This window comes from Falco biarmicus, chromosome 11 (genome assembly GCF_023638135.1).
Source record: "Falco biarmicus isolate bFalBia1 chromosome 11, bFalBia1.pri, whole genome shotgun sequence".
In the NCBI taxonomy this organism is placed as follows: domain Eukaryota; kingdom Metazoa; phylum Chordata; class Aves; order Falconiformes; family Falconidae; genus Falco; species Falco biarmicus.
Window position 1 is genome coordinate 14,430,856 of NC_079298.1, and position 22,020 is coordinate 14,452,875.

At 44.5% G+C, this 22,020-nt stretch overlaps 1 protein-coding gene across 5 annotated transcripts in view; it reads right to left on the minus strand.

Annotated features, from left to right (window-relative positions):
- The window catches only part of DMAP1 (DNA methyltransferase 1 associated protein 1), a 35,702-nt gene that overhangs the window by 9,813 nt on the left and 3,869 nt on the right, over nt 1–22,020 (minus strand). For all 5 annotated transcript variants that reach the window (XM_056356706.1, XM_056356704.1, XM_056356703.1 and 2 more), the window contains 5 exons: nt 21,623–21,818; nt 17,119–17,277; nt 15,821–15,988; nt 14,688–14,873; nt 11,749–11,820 (listed from right to left, as the gene is read on the minus strand). In XM_056356706.1, the coding sequence (XP_056212681.1) occupies nt 11,749–11,820; nt 14,688–14,873; nt 15,821–15,988; nt 17,119–17,277; nt 21,623–21,818 (781 nt within the window). The remainder of the gene's footprint in view (nt 1–11,748; nt 11,821–14,687; nt 14,874–15,820; nt 15,989–17,118; nt 17,278–21,622; nt 21,819–22,020) is intronic.

Sequence of the window (22,020 nt, forward strand, 5' to 3'; positions counted from 1 at the left end):
CAATACAGCAGTGTCAAAACACCTTACTGCACACAGTCATAGGCTGTCCCTCCATATCCACCCCTGGGAAGGTGAGCTCACACCTCCGCCCAGGGATCACCATCACCAGCCCAAGCTGCCCAACAGGCCACTGAACAGCCAAGAGGTGAGAGCATCCTGCAGCCGTCCTGCACACCATTTACTGGTCAATGGCCCCAACCCTGCCCGAACCAACCACGAGCCTGCCACACCGGGCTGGGAAAGGCCTGAAGGAAGAGCTATTCTTGACTCCATCTTAAAACTGGCCTCTGAGGTAAGCTCACCAGAGGGTCCCATGGTCACCTTACTTCTCACAAGCCGCAGGTTTAAATTCCCCAAAACAGACAGCCCAATGTCAGTCTCCCAAGTTAGGCCCATCTTTTCCACAGCATTACTGCCCCCCAAAAAAACGGAACTTAATTTCTTTGAAGACAGGAGGACTGCAGGCACATACCCAAACAGTGAAAGCACTGTCCCATCAGCAGCTCCGCAACCCCAATGCAGGACCGGCTGGGAAAACCTGCCTTCTTTACGACATCATTCCAGCCATGAAACCACAGAGCACCCCAAGGGAACGGGCCTTTTTATACGCTGAGAAGCACCTAGTCCTTTTGCTAGATACTACCACCACAGTTAAGACTCCAACAAAGGACCAAGAGGACTGCCAGGGGAGGATTTCTAAGAAACCAACCTGATCCAGAGGATCCAAAAGGAGCATTAAGGAAAAAGGAAAAGCCACTCTCGTACAAACAGCCAGCACAGGTAAAGGCTAGGGGACACCTCTGTCCTCTTCTATACTCTGAGCGTCTTTGGCTTAGAGCTGGGGTTTCTGCACAGTACTTCAGGAACTGAATCTTTACAGCTGACCACAAAATGATTGTTTTGGCAGCCTTTCTCTGCTAAATGTATCAGGTATTTGGATTTCAGTCAGGTCTTCGATCTAGGACCTTACTTGTGCAGAACTTTACTAAAACAGCTTTTCCCAGGAGCTCTGCTGCATAGACTGCCTGCACAGGCTGTGCTGAAAAGCACCAGGACAGGGTAGAGCCCTAAGGTAAGGCAGCCCAGAGCACTGGGACGGGAGATCGTTCTTGTTTACTTGGTGGGTGCCATGCTGCAGCTAGCAGTGGGATGCCAGGGAGGGAAAGGTCACCTAGCACAGCTTAGCAGGAGACAGAATGGTTAGCCTGGAGCATCAGAAAGACGTTCCTGAGAGCAAGAAATCTTGGTCCAGAGAACCGTTATGCTCCACAAGGAATCACAGAGAACAGTTAAGATGGGTGACGTACCCAGCTCTGCCTCAGCTAGGGGATGTATGGGCTGACCCAGTCATACTGTGCCGTCCTTAACTGGTAGGACACAAAGAGTTAACGCGGCCCAGCATCTCCTCATTGAAGAGCTCTGGACACACAATACTTGTGCGATTATCACAGCTCTGAGCGCCTGTCTTCACCCTTGCCCCTAACACCGACATCACAGCCTTTCTAGCTAAAGGCAGGATTGCCTTCCATTAAAACACCAGCTGGCAAAAGCATGCTGGACTTCAAGCCAGCTTCAGGAACAAAGGACAAGAAACAGGAAAAGTTCATACTTGCCTAGGCTAGGTGGACAGACAGGAGGTCTTGGTTTGATGGTTAGAGGAAGAGCACAAGCTTTTTTCCTGGGAGGCTTCTACTAGCTCAAGGAACTACTGGCAACACAAATGATTAACCTGGCAAAGCCTTCAACTGTGACACTGTGTATGTCCTGCTCACGTCCCACAGGAGTCTGCTCAATGAATACTGAGCCAAGGTCTTCACAGACACTCCTGAAGATTAGAGGATGGCGCAGGGAGAGGCAGGGCAAATTAATTAACTTCAAAGAAAGGGACACGAGATGCTCAGAAGGAGTGGGGCTGTGAGTTTATTTTAAAAACACATCAATTAAGCTTCCTTTTAATTCAGGCAGGAGTATCTGGCCTGCAAACAGGAAGGCTTCATTGGTTTCTCAAAGCAAGAGTATATTTTAATTTTACCATCATTAAGAAAATGTTATGATTTATGTGGCTGCTGTCGGACTAATATCTTTAGAATTTAGCTGGCTAAGCCAATTCATCTCTAAGACTGATGAAGGCTGATTGCTCTCTATGCAAAATGTATTAAAACTAAATGAGCAGTCTATTACTCAAATGCTGCTGATAATCTGTTAGCCAGGGTCCGTTAGCTGGGCTGCCTTGTTGCAGGAGAGAAGCCTTCATGCCCTGTACAGCTCTCATAAGCCCAAACTTACTTCAGCAAGCCCTTCTTTGTTTCGATCTTTTAAGTGGATGCCCAGAGAGACACCAGAGTGCTGGAAGTGGCCTATCACCTGCCCTCGTTCCCAAGGAACGAGGTAATCTGCAGGGACCACAAGTCCCAGCCAACAGCAACACAGAACAGCTCTCTGGCTGGAGATGCGTGCGCTGTGATGTGTGGTTTCTGCAGGTCACACCTCTGCGTTCATGAAAACACCACTCAGGGCAATCTCGTCGCTTACACTATGGCTCCTGGGATGTTCTTGGTGTTGTCATGGATTGAGTCCTCCACAGGGGCTGGGGAAAATTATGTTCCCTGGAGAACTCCAGTGAGCAACCACAGCTTCTGAGGTGAATGGCATTTGCCCTTTTCTTTCCTTCCTTATACTAGACTATTATTGTTATTTATTATCTTTAAAGTCCCCATATAATAATAATACCTGGGAAACAGATTGCTCCCGTCAGAAAACTGATTAGCCGGGATTTTTGAGGTTACTATATTTTGGATGCTCTTCTCCTTTGACAGCCTCTCCCTACAGCCCTCTTTGGAACACCAGCCTGTGCTTATAATTACACCAACGTCGCTTTTGATTTAAGAACTGTAATCCTTTGTCCTTGCTATAAACAACCTGCATTAAACACATGAACTGCATGTACCAAGAGAAAAATAAATAAAGGGCTACAGAAAATTGTGCGAATCAACACCATAAAGCCACAGTACCAGAGTCTACCTACACAGAGAGGAGCCTTGCCTGACCCTGGGATGCACAGTCCCTGCTGGCCTGCGCTCAGCCGGAGAGGCAGGCACTGACCCAGCCTGCTCTCCCCTGAAGGAGGAAGGCATTACTCGGGAATTGGGCCATGCATCTTAAACAGATGAACAGAGCATCCACCGCACTTTCACAGCAGGGGCTAAGGAGAGTGGGGGGTGGCCCCGAGCAGTTCAATTTCTATACAGGGTCTCACTGTGGAATGCCCTTGAGGTTTTGAATGACACAAGATTTTTATTTAATGTTTGAGACATTCTGCCAACAAAACCTTGCTAATTCACACTAATGACTAGGAGACCTGCTGCAAATTAATTGCTAATTGGCAAAATTCATTAAATGAACAAACATGATAAGAAATAACTGAAGATATAGCCTCCCCAAACACACTTGGTTCATTTATTTTTGTGTGCCATTCAGTTTTCATGATTCATGCTAATACTTTTTAGCATAGTTGCAAATGTATTTCAGTATATCTTGGAGGAGTAACAAAGTCTAAGTAATAGCAGAGCTTGCTTAGCTTGCTCTAAGTAATAGCAGAGCTTGCAACACAGTCCCGTTATGTCTTAAAGCACCACCACCTGGCCGGGAGACCCTGTCCAGGGGATATACACTGGGACCGCGCACTGCACATAGGAATGGAAGAGGTCTGCAGAATCTACAGATTCAGCCAGGTCCCACATGTGATTGTATCTATGTGGTCATCTTAAATGTCCTGCTCTCAATTTATCGCTTCCTTCATCAACGCTCCACTTCTGGTGCTCTCAACTTCCAAACAAACAAACAAACAAACCTTTTGTTTGGTCTATCGCCAAAATACAAGGGTTTTAAAATTACTCAGTTGCTATTTGGATATTTCACATGTACCCTCCCTGCTGATACACTTCATTTTAATTCAATTTTGAGACAATCTGTTCCATAAACTCAATTTTCCCCAAACCTAGACAATATGACTGTCCTAAAACCGCTAATCGTACGAACTCTATACATCTGGCCTGCGTCTTTACAGTTATAAACTGTGGGTTTATACACCAGCATTGTTGTTCAGCACTATAATACATCTCACTGACATTGAAAACAACCTTTTTCATGGATTTCAGCAGCAAGAAAACTTTTTCATTAGGCACTTTCTTCATGAATATCTTTAGAGTACTGAATTGCTTAGTGGGTTTCCAGGAAGGAGTGCTAAAGTTTCAGATGAATAATGTTTTTTGCATTTTCTGTCTGAAGGTCAACCTTTCCTCGGCTGCATGGCTCTACTCTGCAGGAACAGAGAGCCTCCACTCCTGCACAGTTTTAAGACTCAAGGAAGGAAAGACCCATATTAAGTACTTTAGTCCTAGAGCTCTGGAATTTAAAAAACCCCAACAGAGAAATTCAATTTGGGATCTGAACATGCACATTTCTGGAAATTTGAAGTGATTAACTGCTCAGAACTAAAGTGCTACAATGGAAGGCGGACAAGCAATTGCAATGGATATATGCAGAAGTTAGAAAAGTTTGAAATTGCACAGGTAATCTCTGCCTCAATGAACATACAGGCTTCCCCCCCCCCCCCCCTCAGCTTACAGCCCATGTCTTATGTCAGTGTCTGCTGATCTGCCAGACTAAGATTTTAACAGTCATACCACTATGCCATCTCTAATATGCTATGGAACACATGAAACCTACAGTGATCACTCTGGGATGGCACATGACCATCTACTTGCTCCATCAGTGAGGCTTACTGCTAAATAAATCAATCTTTTAAGAACAACCACATTTCTATATTAACTTATGTAAATGTTTATTTCATGGGGTTTTTTGGACTAAAGTTAGATGTATCTCACAAATTCCCAAATCAATTGTGCAAAAATATAAATTCTGTGCTTTAATCCTCCTAGTAAATTAAACCGGTTTTACTTGTTAGAGGAACATACCAAGCCTTGTCAAGGATGAGGGCAGCTAACAGATCCTGTAGAAGCACAGCACACTCAGGCATATGGCAAAGTAGCAGCCTACTGATCCTATAAACATTAATGCCTCATTATGCATCTATAGCACTGATTCAAGAAGTAAAAGCTAAGAGATACTTCCTACAGAAACCAAAGGTCCTGGAGCATCAATGTCTCAGCATGATGGTTCTTCACCAGTGCAGGTTACAAGGCCTTCAAGGTTTTTATACCTTCCCACCCTTTCACCCCCTAGGAAGGGCATACAGATTGCTTTGACCCGGCATAAGCAGCCTAAAATGAGAGTGACTTGAAATCCACACAAATGATGGCTGATGAACTGGAAAGAGTCAATTTTCTCCCAATTTGACATACAGGTTGTGACAAGAAACAAGACACCTGAGAAGGCAAGAAGAACTTACACCTTGCCAGGATTGGCCTGCCATTTAGAAGACTGTCATCTTCTAGCAAGCACAGTATTATCTGCCACTTACCCATCCTGAGATTTCCTTGCCCTTAATAAATTTTGCTTTAAATGTAGTGCATGCCTGTAAAACAAATGCAAAAGGTCTACAGGAAGTGTTTGTGTACGGGAAAATATAAAATACATGGTGCAGAAGAAAGAACTGCACAGGACTTTTTCACTGGGGAGTGTTTTCTGTTAAAAACACATTACCAGTATGACACTATACTATTTTTCTTTAGGAGATCTGCAGATTCACAGATAGCCCTACGCCTGCCTCTCACTACAGGCACGGAAACCAAGCTGAGACCTGTAGAGGTGGCTGCAGGAAACCTAACCAAATGCAGAGCACAGAGCATGCTACAGCCACAGGGGGTCCCTAAGGCAGGCCACAGGAGAGGGGACTCCAACGAGTTTCACCAGTACAACATTATGTAAACTTCCAGATCAGACACAAATCCAAGAAATGGTAGCAAAACACACATCTAGTCTTGAATTGAGGTTGCCTTTCTCTTAAATAATTCAAATGAAACTACACTAATGCAAATAAAAAAAAATGCAGTGACTAATTACACACTGATCATTATATTGGTTACGCTAACGAAACAAAAAAGTAATATATGCGGTGCTCTGCACAAGTTACGTACAATCAGATTACTTGACAAATGACACCTAAGACTGTCACTATGGGCACACAAAGGTAGTAAAAGCTTGTCAAATCGGTCCAGGACTTGCAAACAGTCCCTGAGACCTTGTAATGCAGAGACACTGGTTCCTGATGATCCAACAGAAGCAGCAACACGGGGTGTCCCTTCCAGAACTGTAAGTTAAAGTCCCCATTACTGTACCCAGAGTGCTCTCTTTATACCCAAAAGCCTACTAAGGCTTTGGTCCAGGTGCTCTCCCACACCAAAGAACTCCACAAAAAAGGTGACGGATGCATTTTCCATCAGCAGTTTAACATAACTGCCTTTCATTCTAGCTAAGAATGAGAATGGAGGTAGAGAAGTGTTGGATTCACCTTCTCGATCCATTCACGACTTTGTATCCTTTGCTGTTCTCTTTAAAAATAAATACTCCAATATTTTCATCTTATTTCATTCTCTACAGGCAGGAGTTTGATTAAGAAATGCACCAGCACTCTCTTGGCCCTAATTAAAGGGCATGTAATACAACAAATAGATGGCAATAGCACAACATGAATTCGATCCAGCCTGCTTCATTTGTTCATAACTTTTATGAATTTTTATTTATTTAAGAAATGAGACTACTACTTTCCCTTCCACACCTCTGTCAGGCTCCCCATGGAAATTACGCTCATCCACTCTCTTAGAGTGCAAAACACAACTTTGCTAATGAAAAATTGCTAGCAGAAGCAACAAGCACATCCCAGCTAACTAATCCATGGAATGTTCAGATCTGGAAACATAAACTTCCCTACCTAATAAGGGTATGCTGATCTCCATCAGATTGATGCCGGGATGCCTTCAAGTGCAATCAATACAAAACAAATAAATAATTAATTGCTCCAAGTAATTAAATTTATCAAATCCAAATAAAAATAACTGATATTTTATGGAACTGCTTCCAAAGCTAAACCTCTGAAGGGACAGTATTGATCACAGGAGGACAGACAGATGTTTCACATGTTCACAGCCGATGAGGTCTGGGTTTGCATTAATGACAGGGAAGGAACAGAGCCAACAGCCTCCAATGCAGAGTAAACAGACTGCGTGCTTGGCCATTTAATTGTAGGTCAGATCAAATATGACAAATAAACATGTCTAAACAGATACATAAAGCCCCATCTTCCTCTAGAAATTTCAATCACCTTGGAGCTGTAGTAAGCACTCAGTTCCCACGCCAAGAAAAAAAAAATGGAAGTCACACACACACGCACATCACATTCCCCCCACAACCACAGCAAATTCTTACTCATTAATTAGTGCTAAAAAAAAAAAAAAAAAAAAAAAAAAATGTTTAGCAGATAGTAAATATTTAAAAGCTGGTGTGTATGAATATTTGAATCAGCAGGTACTAAAACCGTACTTGTATTTTTCCTTTCTCTACTTCTCTAATTGGTCCAACTGGCAAATTGTCTACAAGATCGCAGTTAGCAGATGAAGCCAGGCTGCTGGCTGGAAGCCTTTTCTGAGGGGAAGTGGCTGGATGGGAATGATGTAAGCTGGAGCATCCCTCAGTCCCTTCTGCGGACTAAGATCTCTACAAACTCCTTGTCATCCCAGAGTTTTGTTTTGTTTCCAGATAAGACATCACTCAATTGATTCTCTTCCAGTTCTTTTGTTTTCAAAGCCATGACAACAGAGCAACGATACACAACTTATACCTCAACAGGCAGGAGTGGGGACAAACATCTACCCTTTTCCATCCGTCACCTTCCTTCTTAAAAGCCCTACTGCAGCAATTCAACAGCATTAAAGAAATCGTAACTTAAAATTTGCAGATAAGGCTGAGAGAGAAGGTGTGCAACTTAAAACACACTGAAAAGATGTCAACTGCTCTGAACACAATAAAGTCAAATACAAAGGTTAAACTTAAAGCTGAACACAACATGATACAGAAACACTGTAGTGAATTCAAAACTGTTCTGGGATAGAGCTAATTTTCTTAGTAGCTGGTGCAGTGCTGTGGTTTGGATTTGGCGTGAGAACAATGCCGATAACACACTGATACTTTTAGCTGTTGTTCGGTAATGTTTATACTAAGTCGAGGACTCTTCATTTTCTCAGACCTTGCCAGCAAGAAGGCTGCAGGGGCACAAGAAATTGGGAGGGGACACAGCCGGGACAGCTGACCTGAATTAGCCAAAGGGGTATTCCATACCCCAGAATGTCGTGCTCAGTATATAAACTGGGGGGAGTTGGCCGGCACCTATTGATGGCTGCACAGGGACTGGCTGGGCATCACTCGGTGGGTGGTGAGCAATTGTACTGTGCATCACATATTTTCTCCCTCCACTTTGGATTCTATTCCCCTCCCCTTCTACCTCCTCTTCATTATAATTGTTATTATTAGTAGTATTGTTTGGGGTTTTTTTTCCTATTTTTATTGTAAGTATTACATTGTTCTTATCTTAACCCACAAGTTTTACATTCTGATTCTGCTCCCCATCCCAGGGCGGGGGAAGTAAGCAAGCAGCTGCATGGTACTTCAGTTCTGGCTGGGGTTAAACCACTACACCAGCTCAGCTCTGCCCTACAGAAGCAAGACAATGCCTGGATCACAAACGTGGTTGTTGGTTTGTCTGGGTCCTGGAAAAGATTCAAGTTCAACAAATCCCATTTTCCTTTCCTTCAAGCAGATCCTCAGCAAAGCTTTCCTTCCTCATAGCTCCCTGCTTTCCCTTTAGTCTCTTCCTCTCCTTTCCCTGTACAAATTCCATACCCATCTCTCATTTCCTCTGGCTCTTTGGCTGTCTGCCCTCCCAGCTGAGCCGACTTGGTATAACAGGAAGTTTTCCAGAAGTAATGCTTAGGATTAATAACACATTTCTTGTGTTATTTTCGTAACAGTTTTACTAACACCAAAGGCAAAGGTCTAAAGCTCCTTTTTGAGAAACTGAAACACGAAAGGCTCACCCCCCTTCCAAAACATCTGCTACTGCCTCCTGTTCTCAGTGGCACCAAGGCAATACACCGCCTTGAATTAAGATGAAGCTTTTCATAATGCCCAGCTTCCTACTGCCTTAGAGAAACTTGCAGTCTGTGCTGTCAGGAGACAGAGGGGAAATCCCATGCAGAGCAAGGGCACAGGGGCTATGGCCTTCTTTGCCTGTGGGCAAAGTCCCATGGAGAACAATGGGAGACTGAAGCCACTGTGATAGAAGGCAGCTTGTTGAACTCACTGGAGATTACTCTTCAGCATCTGCTGAAGGAGAAACTTTCAGTTATGAAGAATAATGGCCGTAAGTGACCATTAATCCGGGGGGTGGGGGGGGGTGGGGGTGGGGGTAAGTCTTAAAATTCAGCCTGCACATAAGATTTTGTAAGCTTTAACGATGGAGAATTTGAAAAGCCAGGGCTATTGTCATAAAAACTACTGGGAACAAATTAAGTTGAATACAGATTGCTAACTTTTTCTTCAAGGACTCATTCCTATAAATTAATTTTAACTCAGTCTAATTGAAAATCCTCAGAAAAAAAGATCACCTCTCTAATCAAAGAGTAAGTGCTATTATCCTGGGGATGTTATGGTACATTTTTCACATGTGACAGAGGTTGAGTCCCTGATCTCAGTGCAAAATCCAACTTCACCTGCCTATGAAGGCATAAAGCACAGTAGCAAAGTACAAAATAAAGGAGGACAATAGAAGCCTTTAGGTAAGGAACCCTTTAGGTCCTCAGGCAAAAGAATTTACTGCAGGACGTCACAAACCTTTAGAAATCATTTTCCAATGTGCCCAGGGCAAAACATCTTATGCTGGATGTTGCCAGAGTACAAGTTTCCAGCACAGCATCCCAGTTCCACACTTAGTCCTAGTTGGCTCCCGCCCTTATCAATTCCATACCACTGGCACGTAGAGGGTTTGCCATATAAATCCCACAAGAAAAATAATTCAGATTAGTATGGACTGTCAACTCTATACCACTTAGCACTTCAGCATCTCTTACCAGTTCAAAAGGCCCATACTGACCTAGCGTAATTAATTCTCCCTATTATCACCCATATGGGAAGCAAGTGAGTCTATTAGCTCCCGTTTTAAAAACAGGGACAATTTGGAACAAGGAAGCCCGGTGACTGGCTAAAAGCCACAAATTAATTCATTCTGCTGAGTTGGAAGCAGGTTTCACATTTCCAAGCAACAAAGTGTTGTTCTTTCACCTAGATCGGTGATTTGCAATCTGTTTCAATTCGCATACCACTGGTACTTCTAGTAACAGTATTTATCTGCTTAAAAATTTCAATAAAAACAGGAAGTTGCTCTAGGTCATCCCAGGGGCTTGGATACTGCAGGCTGAAAGTTGCTGAATCAGACTGCCATGCCTCAGCTTATCACTGCATTTTGTGATGTTAAAGAGAATAGGAAGAAGTATGTAGCACCCATTTTCACAAAGGCCAGGAGCTGAATTGCCTTTTTGGCACATGAAAAGGCTGCTGGCTTTGCCACATGGTTCCATCACTGAAAGGTCATTGTCAGTTTCTCTTCCAGAGAGGGTAAAAAAAATAAAGATCAACCATCATGTATTAGTTTTCAAAATCCAAATCAATCTCCATAAATTTTCTTAGTGCAGAACACACCTGCCACGTCTCCACAGATCTCAACACACTCATTGCAGTCTTGCCTGTGACTTTCCCAAGGCTGTAGCCCTTCACTCAAACAGGTAGCTTGCAGACAGTGGCACTTGTACACTAAAGGGGTTCCCCAGCAGTGACCTTGCTGAGGCATACTACCTCTAACGTGCACATGCACCCATACACCAAAGCAACGTGATTCCAAACACATTTCTATTAACAGCCCCAGGGTGTTCCCAGAAAGATCTGAAACTATTTTGACATCAAAAGAACATCCCATAAAACAGTCTTTAAAAGTGACCTAGAAAATTACTATGCCAAGTGAGGGTGCCAGGCAAGGAACCTATTTCTCCACCTTTGCTACAATAGAGCAACTGAAGATTATTTTATTTGGCTAGGGGAAAAAAAAGCACTTGTACTGGGCAAACAGGATTTTGCTATCAAAACCCCTCTGAAAACATTCAGTCGGCCAGGCAGGTTAATACTTGGTATCCCAAAACCTGTCACTAAGAGACAGGTATTAAGTCTTGCTGATAAAACAGCAACAAAGTTCTCAGGGATACGTGTGCAACAGAATGAACAAAAGGGCTTTTCCCCATAATATTTTCTGAAGATAATGGAAATAGGAAAGCTAAAAATTGTATGTGTTTGTGTCTGTGTCTTTTTTCCAAGACACAACCCGAACACCCAGTTCTTAAAAGCACCTCTCACCTATTAACACACATGTGCTGCGAGGCCTGTTTGGCTGTGAGCTCTGTTTGGACTAGACCAGCTCCGTTTGGGTCTGTCACATGTGTCTTAATAGCAAAACGGGCACACAAGTAACAAACAACAGCAAGTCCAGGTGCCCCTGCAAGGCGATGAGCTGGCTTTCACAGAGCCAACATTCCAGGTTTCTGAGTCTCCACATTTATGGGATTCCTTTCTTATTTTAGAGGCAAAAATTTGCCTTTCCTTAGCTATAAAAGGAGAACAGATGAGGAGACAGACAAGCAGACTGAAAGATATTAACAGAGGTCCCAAGGGACCAGGACAACCACCTACCCTCTGGCTTCGCAGTGTGACACCTGCAGATTTGAAGTCAGGAAACTTGATGCCAGCAGTCTCAGGAACAGCCTGAAAGAGATTGAAACAGGATGTGTTGATGCAGGAAACACAAGAAATGCAAGATTTCATATAGAGGCTATCTGAAGGGGAAACCGTTTCCTATGACAGAGAACCACCTGCCATGGCCACATGTCAGAGCTGAGGCAAGAGGAAAATCCCAAGCAATGGGATTCAATGGGAAAATCCCAAGCACTTCACTGAGAAAAATACTCCAGTTTAAGGTATCTTTGGAGAGTTCAAACATTTTTGTTTGGTTGGTTTAAATGCACTGCTCTACACAAAGCCTTACACCCACTCATACAAGCAGAAAACCCTAACCCTAAATGGTACTCCTTATGCTAACATATGCATATTTGCACAATATCATCCTTATCTAACTTAGGCCCATTTCACTGATCAAAACAGCTCAGGATTTCACTAAATCTTGGCTTTTGACTGCAAGTCCTCTAAGGAACAAGCTGAGAAACCTCTGATCTGTACAGACATGAGCCCACTAATGAGGATGTAAGGACTGCACCCCTCCAGGGAGGCCTGCTGTTTATACACATTTTGCCATTTGTCCACTCGTTAGACAGTTTTCTTTCTTCCCCACTTCAAATTTTAAGCATAGCAATACAAGGCAGCGAACTTCTAAAGCTGCTGCTGCTAGGCAATACAGCATTTAGTTGCATTTCAACAAAATAGGAAAAAAAAATGCAATCCCTTAAAAATCTCTGCTGCTGTGCAAAGCACAAGGTGAGCAAACTTTTCAATGATTAAACCAAGATGTCTGCAGGGCCCTGTGCACTGAATGGTGTGGGGTCCACTGAATGGGTCAGTGATACTCATGATTCGTTCTAAGAATAGCCACAGTCTCTGCAATTTTCCAAAAGGAAGAGTCACCTCAAATCCCCCAATTTCTTTGGAGATGATGTTTGCCTTGCTGCTCCCACATTTCTCTGCAGAGAGGCTCTGCAGCTTGCTCTCTGTTCATTTCAGACAGGGCTGAGACAATCAGGACTGCCCCAAGATCGTAAGAGATACTCAAGGACAGTGACTCAAGTTCCCTGCCAATGACTCTCATATCTCTGTGTCTTGGTCTTGAGGCAGCACCTTGCAAACCGTTCTGCATGACCAGGCATTAAGATTTTTTTCAGTTCTCTGATCAGTCCAATAAATAGGGGCCCCAGGAAGAGATTTCTAAACATGATCATGGTGAAAAAAGTATTCTGTAAATACCAACAGGGCTCATGAACTTGTAGGGATCACGTCGATCTTTGGTAGGATGTAGCCTCCCTGCTTGGATTATTAGAGACAAAGGCGGCTACAATCAAAACCCAATCCTCTCTGCTTCCTTTGGATGAAGGCTGGCTTTCAGACTTCCTGAACTCTGCCCCCCAGTCTGTTGGTGAACAGCCTGACACAAGCAGTGAGGGTAAATCAGCATCGTTGGCTTAGCCGAGACAACTCTGACTGCACTCAGCGCATAAGCAATTAAATGGGTTCTTTTGCCTTGCGTGCCTGTACATGCTGTAAACGCTTCAACCTCAATTGACTCTTTGGTAAATGATTTTCCTTTGTTGAAATGATGCTGATGCAGCTCCCGATTCAAATTCTTAGTTAAAATGCATTTTTTTTCTTAACATTTCCCAGCTATAGTTGGTAATTGACTCCTAATGGACTCTGTCATGGTTGAAATGATGCTAGTGCAACAATAGAAACTGCTTCTCTGCCCACCCTGGCATGCCTATCCGCTATATGCCTGCAGACAGGCACCAGCCAACATTTAGGGCTGAATTCCCTCACCTTGGCATCCTCAGCACCTTTCCAGCTCCATTCTCCATCACCACCCTTTTTTCATTATCACCAAAAACTAGCTGCTTTCTTTAGAGGGATATATGCCAGCCATGGCTGAGCTTTACCAGACCAACCCTCAAGGGAATTTAATGCACAAGGTGCCCAGTGATATTAATTACACAGAGGGGCTGGGGGGGGGGGGGGAACCAAAACAATGTTAAGGAAGTCGTGGCCATTAGGCACACTTCATCAAGCAATAACTGTCTAGCATTCACTGCTTCCCTCCCCTCCCTGCACAGACCCTTCTGGAGGACAATGATATCAGTGCACTCTGTTCACAAGGTGGAGGGACAGGAATTCCCAGGCACTCACTGGGAACATCTGAGATTTTTTAACAGCTGTTTCCTGCTGAAGGTATTGAATTTAGTTCAGTCCATGCTGTCCTCTTTCCATTAAGGGAAACTGAGGTAACATCAAATGTGAATTGAAACCTGTGTTCTGGGCTCCTAGACTTTAGCTCGGCTCAGGCAGAAGTAAGAAGCAAAAGCTTCCAGAACACAAGAGTCCCATGGCAAGGCTGCTCTGATCACAGATGAGGATCAGGAGAGGGGCATGTACTGAGCTTGGGGAAATGCTGACGAGACCCAGGAGTGGGGAAGGAAAGGGAAACCTGGACTAGAAAAAGAAGGCAGGTGAAAGACAACAGGTTTGTGGGACAACCCTGCATAGCAGTACCAGAATACACTTGGGAGAAGCAGGGAGACAGATGCTTCTCCCTGCCATGAGGCATGAACGGCTGGCATCATTTCATCCTGTTTCTCAAAGGGGGAAAGGGAAACAGGATTAAACCAGCATTTTTCCAATGGAAGAGAGACAGCGAGCACACCAGAGGTCTCTGACAATGGCTGCCTTAGACCAGCCTGCCTTCCAAAAGTCATAGCCAGAAAAGCATCTGCCAGAAGGCAGCCAGCAGCTACTCCCCCTAGAAGAGCAGAGGGCCTGATTCCAGTAGGATTGCTGAAGGAAACATGTTATCCAGCCAGAGCATAAGCAGGGGAAGGAAAAAAAAAAGAAAAAAGAAAAAAAATATAAATGTTTACAGGCTTCTCTGTCTCCTTCTTCTGTGGCAGCTTCTTCTTGGGAGCCTTGCGCTCGGCGCGTCTCTGCTCAGTGGTGGTGTCAGCAGCTGTGATGAGCTTCTGCAGATCTTGGGTTCTCTTTTCTCTCTCTTTCTTCCTGGTTTCGATTTTGCGGAGCTCTTGGATGAGGTATTCTTCTTCTGCCACCTGCAGACCAGAGCAAGTAAAGCAAACAGAGCAGCAGAGGAGGCCTGGCAAGGCAAGGGGGCCACCTACCGATAAAAGCTCTGCTCCGGGCCAGCCTGGGAATGACCAAGTTCCCCTGCCCCAGGATCTTGGCTTTGCAGAGCACATCATGCTCCACAGCCTTACCCTGCATCCATGGCAATGCCAGCCTACAAACTGGCAGGTACTGTATCACAATATTTATGATGCACCCTTCAGTAGCACCCATAAATGATCAATCCCGCCTCCAGACAAAGAGACCAAAAGCACAGACAGAAGGGTAAAAAAGCCCAAATGTACTGCAGTTGCAAATGCAGCTTTGTGAAAAGCTGACTCCCCTCCCCAGGCATAGTATGTAGAACCTAGAGCTATGCCTAGTAGCAGCACACCTGTCAATGCGGGAAGGACAAGCAGAGTCATTACATGTACGAACTTGTCATTAATGGGAACTACTAACAGAAAAGGATGCTCTTCCCCAGCCTTTGAGGGACACACAGTTCCTTAACCTTTAAACCCTGGGACGGTTACACAGCTTCAACAAAGAGAACTAAACATGCAGATTTAGTCTTTGATGTTTCTGGAAGGTTTTTACTCTGAAGGGAATAACTCTCTCCCTGTGGGACTCAGGGACTTCCAAGGACATTGACATGAGAATTTGTTTCTAATTCAGAGGACTAGTATACTAAGTGTCACAGACCATAACCCTGCTCACCTAACCTCTCTCATGTATAGTCAGATTTATCAGTTATTGTCCTTTTGTATCCTTTAAAATCACATGAACTCAAAAATAAAAGCAGTACTTAGGTGTTGCTCTTCTTGTTCAGTCTCTTTTTTCCCCTTTCCCACCTTCTGGTCTATTTCATCCACCTACTGATGCAACTTATCATAAATCTTTTGGAGCAGCAATGCTCTCGGGTTCCCCAAGTTACCTGCTCTGGTGTCCTATTGTACAGCCTTTCCAGTTGTTCCTTCCTTCGCCTCTCATGCCCAGCATCAAAGACTGGGATTTTCAGGTCTGTGCCTGGAGCTGCACGAATATTAGCCAGTTTGGCACAGATGTGATAATAGCGTTCCTTCAGATCCTCCACTGATCTTTTCTATGGAAGACATCAAAGCAGGACAACATTATGGAAGAACCAAGCAAAACTTTGTGCAGTAGCCAGCTAAGGACCACTGGCTGAAGGATGTCAAACAGGGTATAAGACACAGTGCCTGGGAGGAAGATCAGCAGGGAGCCCTGCCAGTCCCAGTGGAACCACAGGGAAGGAAGAGTTTCTCAGTGAACTGTGTGAATTAACTGTCATGAGTTCACAGCTACTGCTGTGAACATCCACCACAGGGTCCAATAATACAGCAGAGGGTTAGAGACAATACAGCAGTGAAGCACTCCCAGATAAAAGAATGCAAGGATAGTTCTCGACAGGAGAAAAACTACGAACAGGAAAATGCACAGGAGGCCTCCTATGACCTGCTCCAGACAATGGCCATTCCAGCCATAACCAGCTGCAACAATTCACTGCCCATCGGTACACAGACTCTGAGCTGTGTTCCCCTACCCCAAGCACCAAAGGTGTTTGAGCTGCCCAGATGGGCAGACTTGTTTTTCACTTTGGTACAGGCTCTTCACACAAGCATTTTAGAGGGCAACAAAAAGCTCCAGCGTTTAGAGCTATCCTGTAGGAGTCACATCATTCCACCATGTCACCAGGAGGCACAGAATCAGCAGTTACAGGAGATTTACGATCATGACACCAGGGCTGCATCTTCAGACCATTTATGGTCCCTGCTTTACAGCAGGGATGACAGAAACTTGCACCAGGTCAGACCACAAGTCAGGAGCAGCACCAGGGAAAAATTCCAATCCCCAGGGACCATTAGCTTCTCCCAGGGCCCAGCCTGGAACCCAGGACACCTATCCTGCTCAGCTAAACAAACTCCCCAGCTACCTTATCTTAAAGGAACAATGAGTTGTTCTCCTGGCAGGGCAAATCTTCTAACTTTCTAATAAAACACAACAGGGAATGAGCACAAGTCACAGTGGATTTAATTACAAACAAAGCAAGCAGCAATGCCCTGTGGTGGAAATTCAATATTCCTTGCTGCCAATAATTCATTATTTTCCCCTAATTAAGTTGATATAAAGGGTAATTTGGTCTTTGCAGCGCAGCAAGCCCTGCACGTGCCGTAGCAGCAAGTTGCTAGCAGCACCTTGGCCCCCGGGACTCACCTTGAACTGCTGGTGATCATAGCGATCATGAATCACCACAAAGCGCAGATCAAAACGCCGAGCCAGGTCAAAGAGGTGGTCTGTCTCAGCTTTGGTCCACGCATCATCATGGAGATACATCTGGTACTCCTGCTCCGAGTAGACAGGTACCTGCACTGTCTATTCAGAGAGAAGAAAAACATGGTAGCTCTCTTGCAGCACTGCCCTTCTCACTGCCAGCTGCTAAGGGCTGAGATAGTTGATCCAGAAACAGGAACAGCACATGGACAGGAAGGGGCTGCCAGGACCCTAAGCAATGGGGTCCTGGTAGGAAACATGACGAGCAGGCAGAGGACTTGATAAGGAGCAATGCATGACCTCAGGGCCACAAACTTGACATTTCTGAGGAGCCCATCAGGAACTACGGCCTGAAAGGCTGAAACCTGAAATAGGTGACTGACACAGAGAGGTCAGCAACCCACATCCTGACTATAGGTTTCAGAATTATCAGGCTAACACAACAGTGAAACCAAGGTTCAGCCAGCCTCCCTACATTCCTCCCATACAGCAGCACCAATACCTTGACATAACCTGCTCTGACAGTCAACTCTTTACTTGGGTTGGGACACGCTCACTTGAATGGGAAGAATGTGAAAGGCAAGGAGCTTTTAGCACACCTTCTGCTGTGATACACAACCCACTTCTTTCATGTTTGGTGCAGACAGGGCCACGAAGATCTGAAAGGCTGGACACTGTACAACTGAGGGCCATAAACTTGGCAAACAACTTTGTTCCTCCCTTCCTCATTCACCCTTTTTCCAGCAGAGCCACAGGGCCAAACAACAGTCCAACTCTCAAGAGTGTCTCAGGTGCCTAAAAGGCTGAACCCACACCACTGTCCCAGCCTGGAACTGCTCTGCAAGGGCTCTATTCAGAACACAAGTGTCACATGAGTACTAAAGGAACAGTAAAAATACTTACTGTATTAGGGGAATGGTAAAGCAAAAGTACAAGCAAGCCTGTGCTTTCCTCCCTTACCCTCTCCCACCAGTCCTCCAGTGTAACTTTGCTCAGCCTGAGCCTCCACAAGAAAACATCATGTGCATGCAAGCAGCGCACATGCTTCAACACCTCTGTGTCCTCCTGAATCTTACACCAGAAAAAGTCACCTTCATGAACTCCATACATCTCAGAGGAGCATTTCTGAGCCTCCAAATCACAGCCTCTTTAGGTCTACTGCCTTCTTCCATTGCTTACACACAGGAACTTAAAAGGTGAAGCACACCTCTTGGGGATGTACTGCACTTCAACCTTCAAGTACCACTTCCAATGAGAGAAAAGCCAAACTAGACATCATAAGGATGTCCTGTGTACAGCATGAAAAAAAAAATATTTTCTATAGTAGCATACATACATGAAAAGAGCCAGCAGGGCTCTCTGCAGTGGATCTAAGGGAAGGTGGCAGACACCTGATCAGAGAAGAGAACAGAACAAGAGCAAAACCACTTCCAAAACACTTCTTCAGCCCCACTCATGGCTACTCAGGTGAGAACTGCTGAGAAGTGAGAAGGTAGGAACTCACCAGACAGAAATGCTGTGCCAGCTACAGGATGACTATAAGTTCAAATGCAAGGGTAGCCATGAAAATGCAAATACGACACCCAAAAAGGGATTTCCAGCAGAAACTGGCAGGGTTTCAGTTGCACAAGACCTTGGCAGGAATACCGACTACAACTCTACTGACCCCTGATCAGGAAAGACGAACTGAAATGGGAGCAAGTACTGAGAAGAGCAACAAGGATGAGTAATGGGGTGAGGAGCTTGCCTTCCCACAGAAGATTGGAAGAGAAAGGGGCCTAGCAAAGAAAGTCTGAAAGGGAATCTGACTGCAGGCTTCAAGTATGCTAGATGGAATGAAAGGAATACCCAAAGGAAGAAGAGAACAAGTGAAATAAGGACAAAGAAATTGGCTTTCTAAGAAATGCCAATTTAACATGGAAAATTTAACCTGGAAATGAGAAATGGAGCAGACAGTCTGGAACAGCTTCCCAAGGAAGCACAGGGGCAGGAAAATCCAAGTGCTTTTCAAAAGGAACTTGATCAGTTTATGAAAGGGATTGGATGCTGCAGGACCTGAAAGAGCCAAGAAGAGGATTCAATGGCCCAGAAAACCCCTCTCAGTCCTACATTTCACACTATAAACTCACACAATGATGGGCATTAAATTAGCTGAAACTGCTCAGGAAAGATCCTGGAGCCATGAGACAGTTCTGTCTGTGAAAACATCAGCACAATGCCTAGTAGTGGTGAAAAGACAAACTGAGCAGTAAAAATGATCAGGGAAATAAAGAGAAACACAGACAACGTACAAAGCTGCCATGCTTCCATAAGTGAAACACTCACTCCTAGTCCACTCATTTCAAAAGAAAGGATATTTGAGAACAAGGGTGAGACAGAGCACAGAAGGGCAGATACATGTCAAATTATGGAAAACACAGTACATAGCAAGGACAATTTACCACACTGCGTAATGCAAGATCTCAAGAGGCACCAAATGAAATCCCAAGGCAGCAGTTTAAAATTAACAGAAGAAAGCACCTTTACACACCATACAAAATTAACCTGAAGAACTCGTTATCATGGGATATTCACAGAGCAGCTTTCTGCCCTGAACATACGTAGCAAGAATTATTGAACACAAATTCCAAGTTAAGAAATCCTTAAGCCAAAGACCATCAGAAGCTAGGAGAAAAAAGCTTTGTATTTGCCCCATTCTCATGCTCCTTCTCTAAGCCTTTACTAATGGTAGCCAGAAACAGAGTAACAGGCTCAGAGAGGCCTTTGCTCTGACACCAGTGAAAGTTGCTTTTAGATTCCTATTTCACACCCTGGTGCAAGGCTCAGTGTACACTGTGAAACCTAAGTTTACGTTTTGGATCTTACCATGAAGAGGAGGGATTTGGTTTGGAGGTTGGAAGCACAGAGAAAACACTAAGCAACTGAGCAGTGACACAGGAGCCAGGTTAAAGAGCTTGAGTGACCAATAGAACAGACCACACAGGAAAATGGGCTTATGCCAAGGGAGCGAGAGATTCGGGCAGAGGTATTAAGTACGTGAAAAGGAACCCACAGGAGAGTCTGGAAAAGTAAATAAAATTCTTCTGACATAGCAAGTATCTGCAAAACTCCTCATCAGCGCCTTCTGCCCTCTTAACCACAGATCCACAAAGGTAACTTGCTCCTAATATTATGTAATTGCACATGTGCAGATGGCAGAGGTCAGTGCCGCTAATCTAAAGGCTGCAGACTTGCTGAAGGCTCTTCTGTCTGTCAATTCACAGTACATGATAAAGTTAAGGAAACAAGAATCGTATAATTACAGCACCCATGTGTGGTCCCCCTGATAAACTCAGTTGAACTCAGCTGAAAACAGTTAACAGCAGTAGTGTCTTAGAAACAATTACATTCACAAAGTTTCACTCAGACAGCTAGTTAGGTGCTCTGAGTCATGCTTCAGACTTCCACCCTAGACATCAGAGAAGAGATACCACAGGAGACTCTTACCAATGTCCCAGCAAGAGGAAAAGCATCAGTCTGAGCTTCAGTGTTCTAACACATAAGGTCAACCAACCACTTAACTCTGCAGGAAGCTAGGCTTTGTTAGAGCTGATGCTCTGTGGGTGACAAACTTAAAGTGTTGTATACAGTTATACGCAAGCAGAGCTTTTGTGGAATCATATTAGCACACACTTTTTTTTTCCCCCCCTTCAGATCTGCAGCATGAAGGGGGTTAAATTACATTATGGAGGCACCCTAACTCTGCTCATTCCTAACTTTAGAGGTCCTGACTTTGAAGTCTAAATCTTGATGTAGTTTTCTTTGTGCATACACATGAAAGCCCCAGCCACTCAAAGCAGATACATCTGGGACGAAAGACAGCGGGAGATTACAACAACACATTGTGACTATTTAATGTAAGACGCAAAGAACAGGGTACTGCACCACACTGATACCACAGGAGCAATTTCAGAGGGAACGCAACGTAATTCAGCATCTGTGCTGGAATCTGGCCAAGAGGCTGCAAGCCAGCTTTTTGGCCATGAAGCTCAAGCATTTTTTTTCATACTGGGCAAAATAACAAGACTTATAACTTTAATGTCTCACTCAGAATAGAATATCTTTTACTACCCAGAGCCTGTAATCAGGGGGAGGATGCTGGTTAGGAACAGAATTAAGCGGCAGAGTGTGTCCTTACCAAATCAATGACCACACACCTGAAACACAGGGGGCCTCCAGCAAGCTCTGACAACATACCGAGCCCACTTAGCTTGAACTATTTGGAGACCTCATAGTCTGTGGCCACATAGATGCAGGCCATGCTGCAATTTAAAATGCAATTGCCAAATCTAACTCAACCTTCATTTGTTGAAAGAACCAGCTTCCTGTCTGGACATTCAAGAAGCTGACCAAAGGGTATTTTCCAGCTGCTATTTATATGCTTTAGTTTGCAAGTGCTCCCACATACTTTATTGAACCTGGCAAAAGGGTAGTCCTTCCCTTCCTCTGCTGCTCTCCTCCAGTGGTAGAACATTGCTCCATCTTTTCTCGCTGGGTTGGTGAAAGGCATCCATTTCCAAGGCCGGACTTTCTTGGACCCCAATTTTGCTTTGACTGTTCGATAACCCTGAGTTGTGTCACTTGGCAGCAGTGGAGGTGCATCCCTGTGGTGGAGACAAGTACTGACTGACAAGAAGCAAGAAGCAGCCCAGGACAAACCCAAAGAGATTTCAGACTCAGAGTGAGATCTGCCACAACAACATTCACAGTGGGAACACCCAGGTCTAAACTTTATTCCAGGTTTTGCACTTCCCAGACTCCAATGCTTCCCACATCAGAGGACAGAATCCATAGCACAGGTGAGTG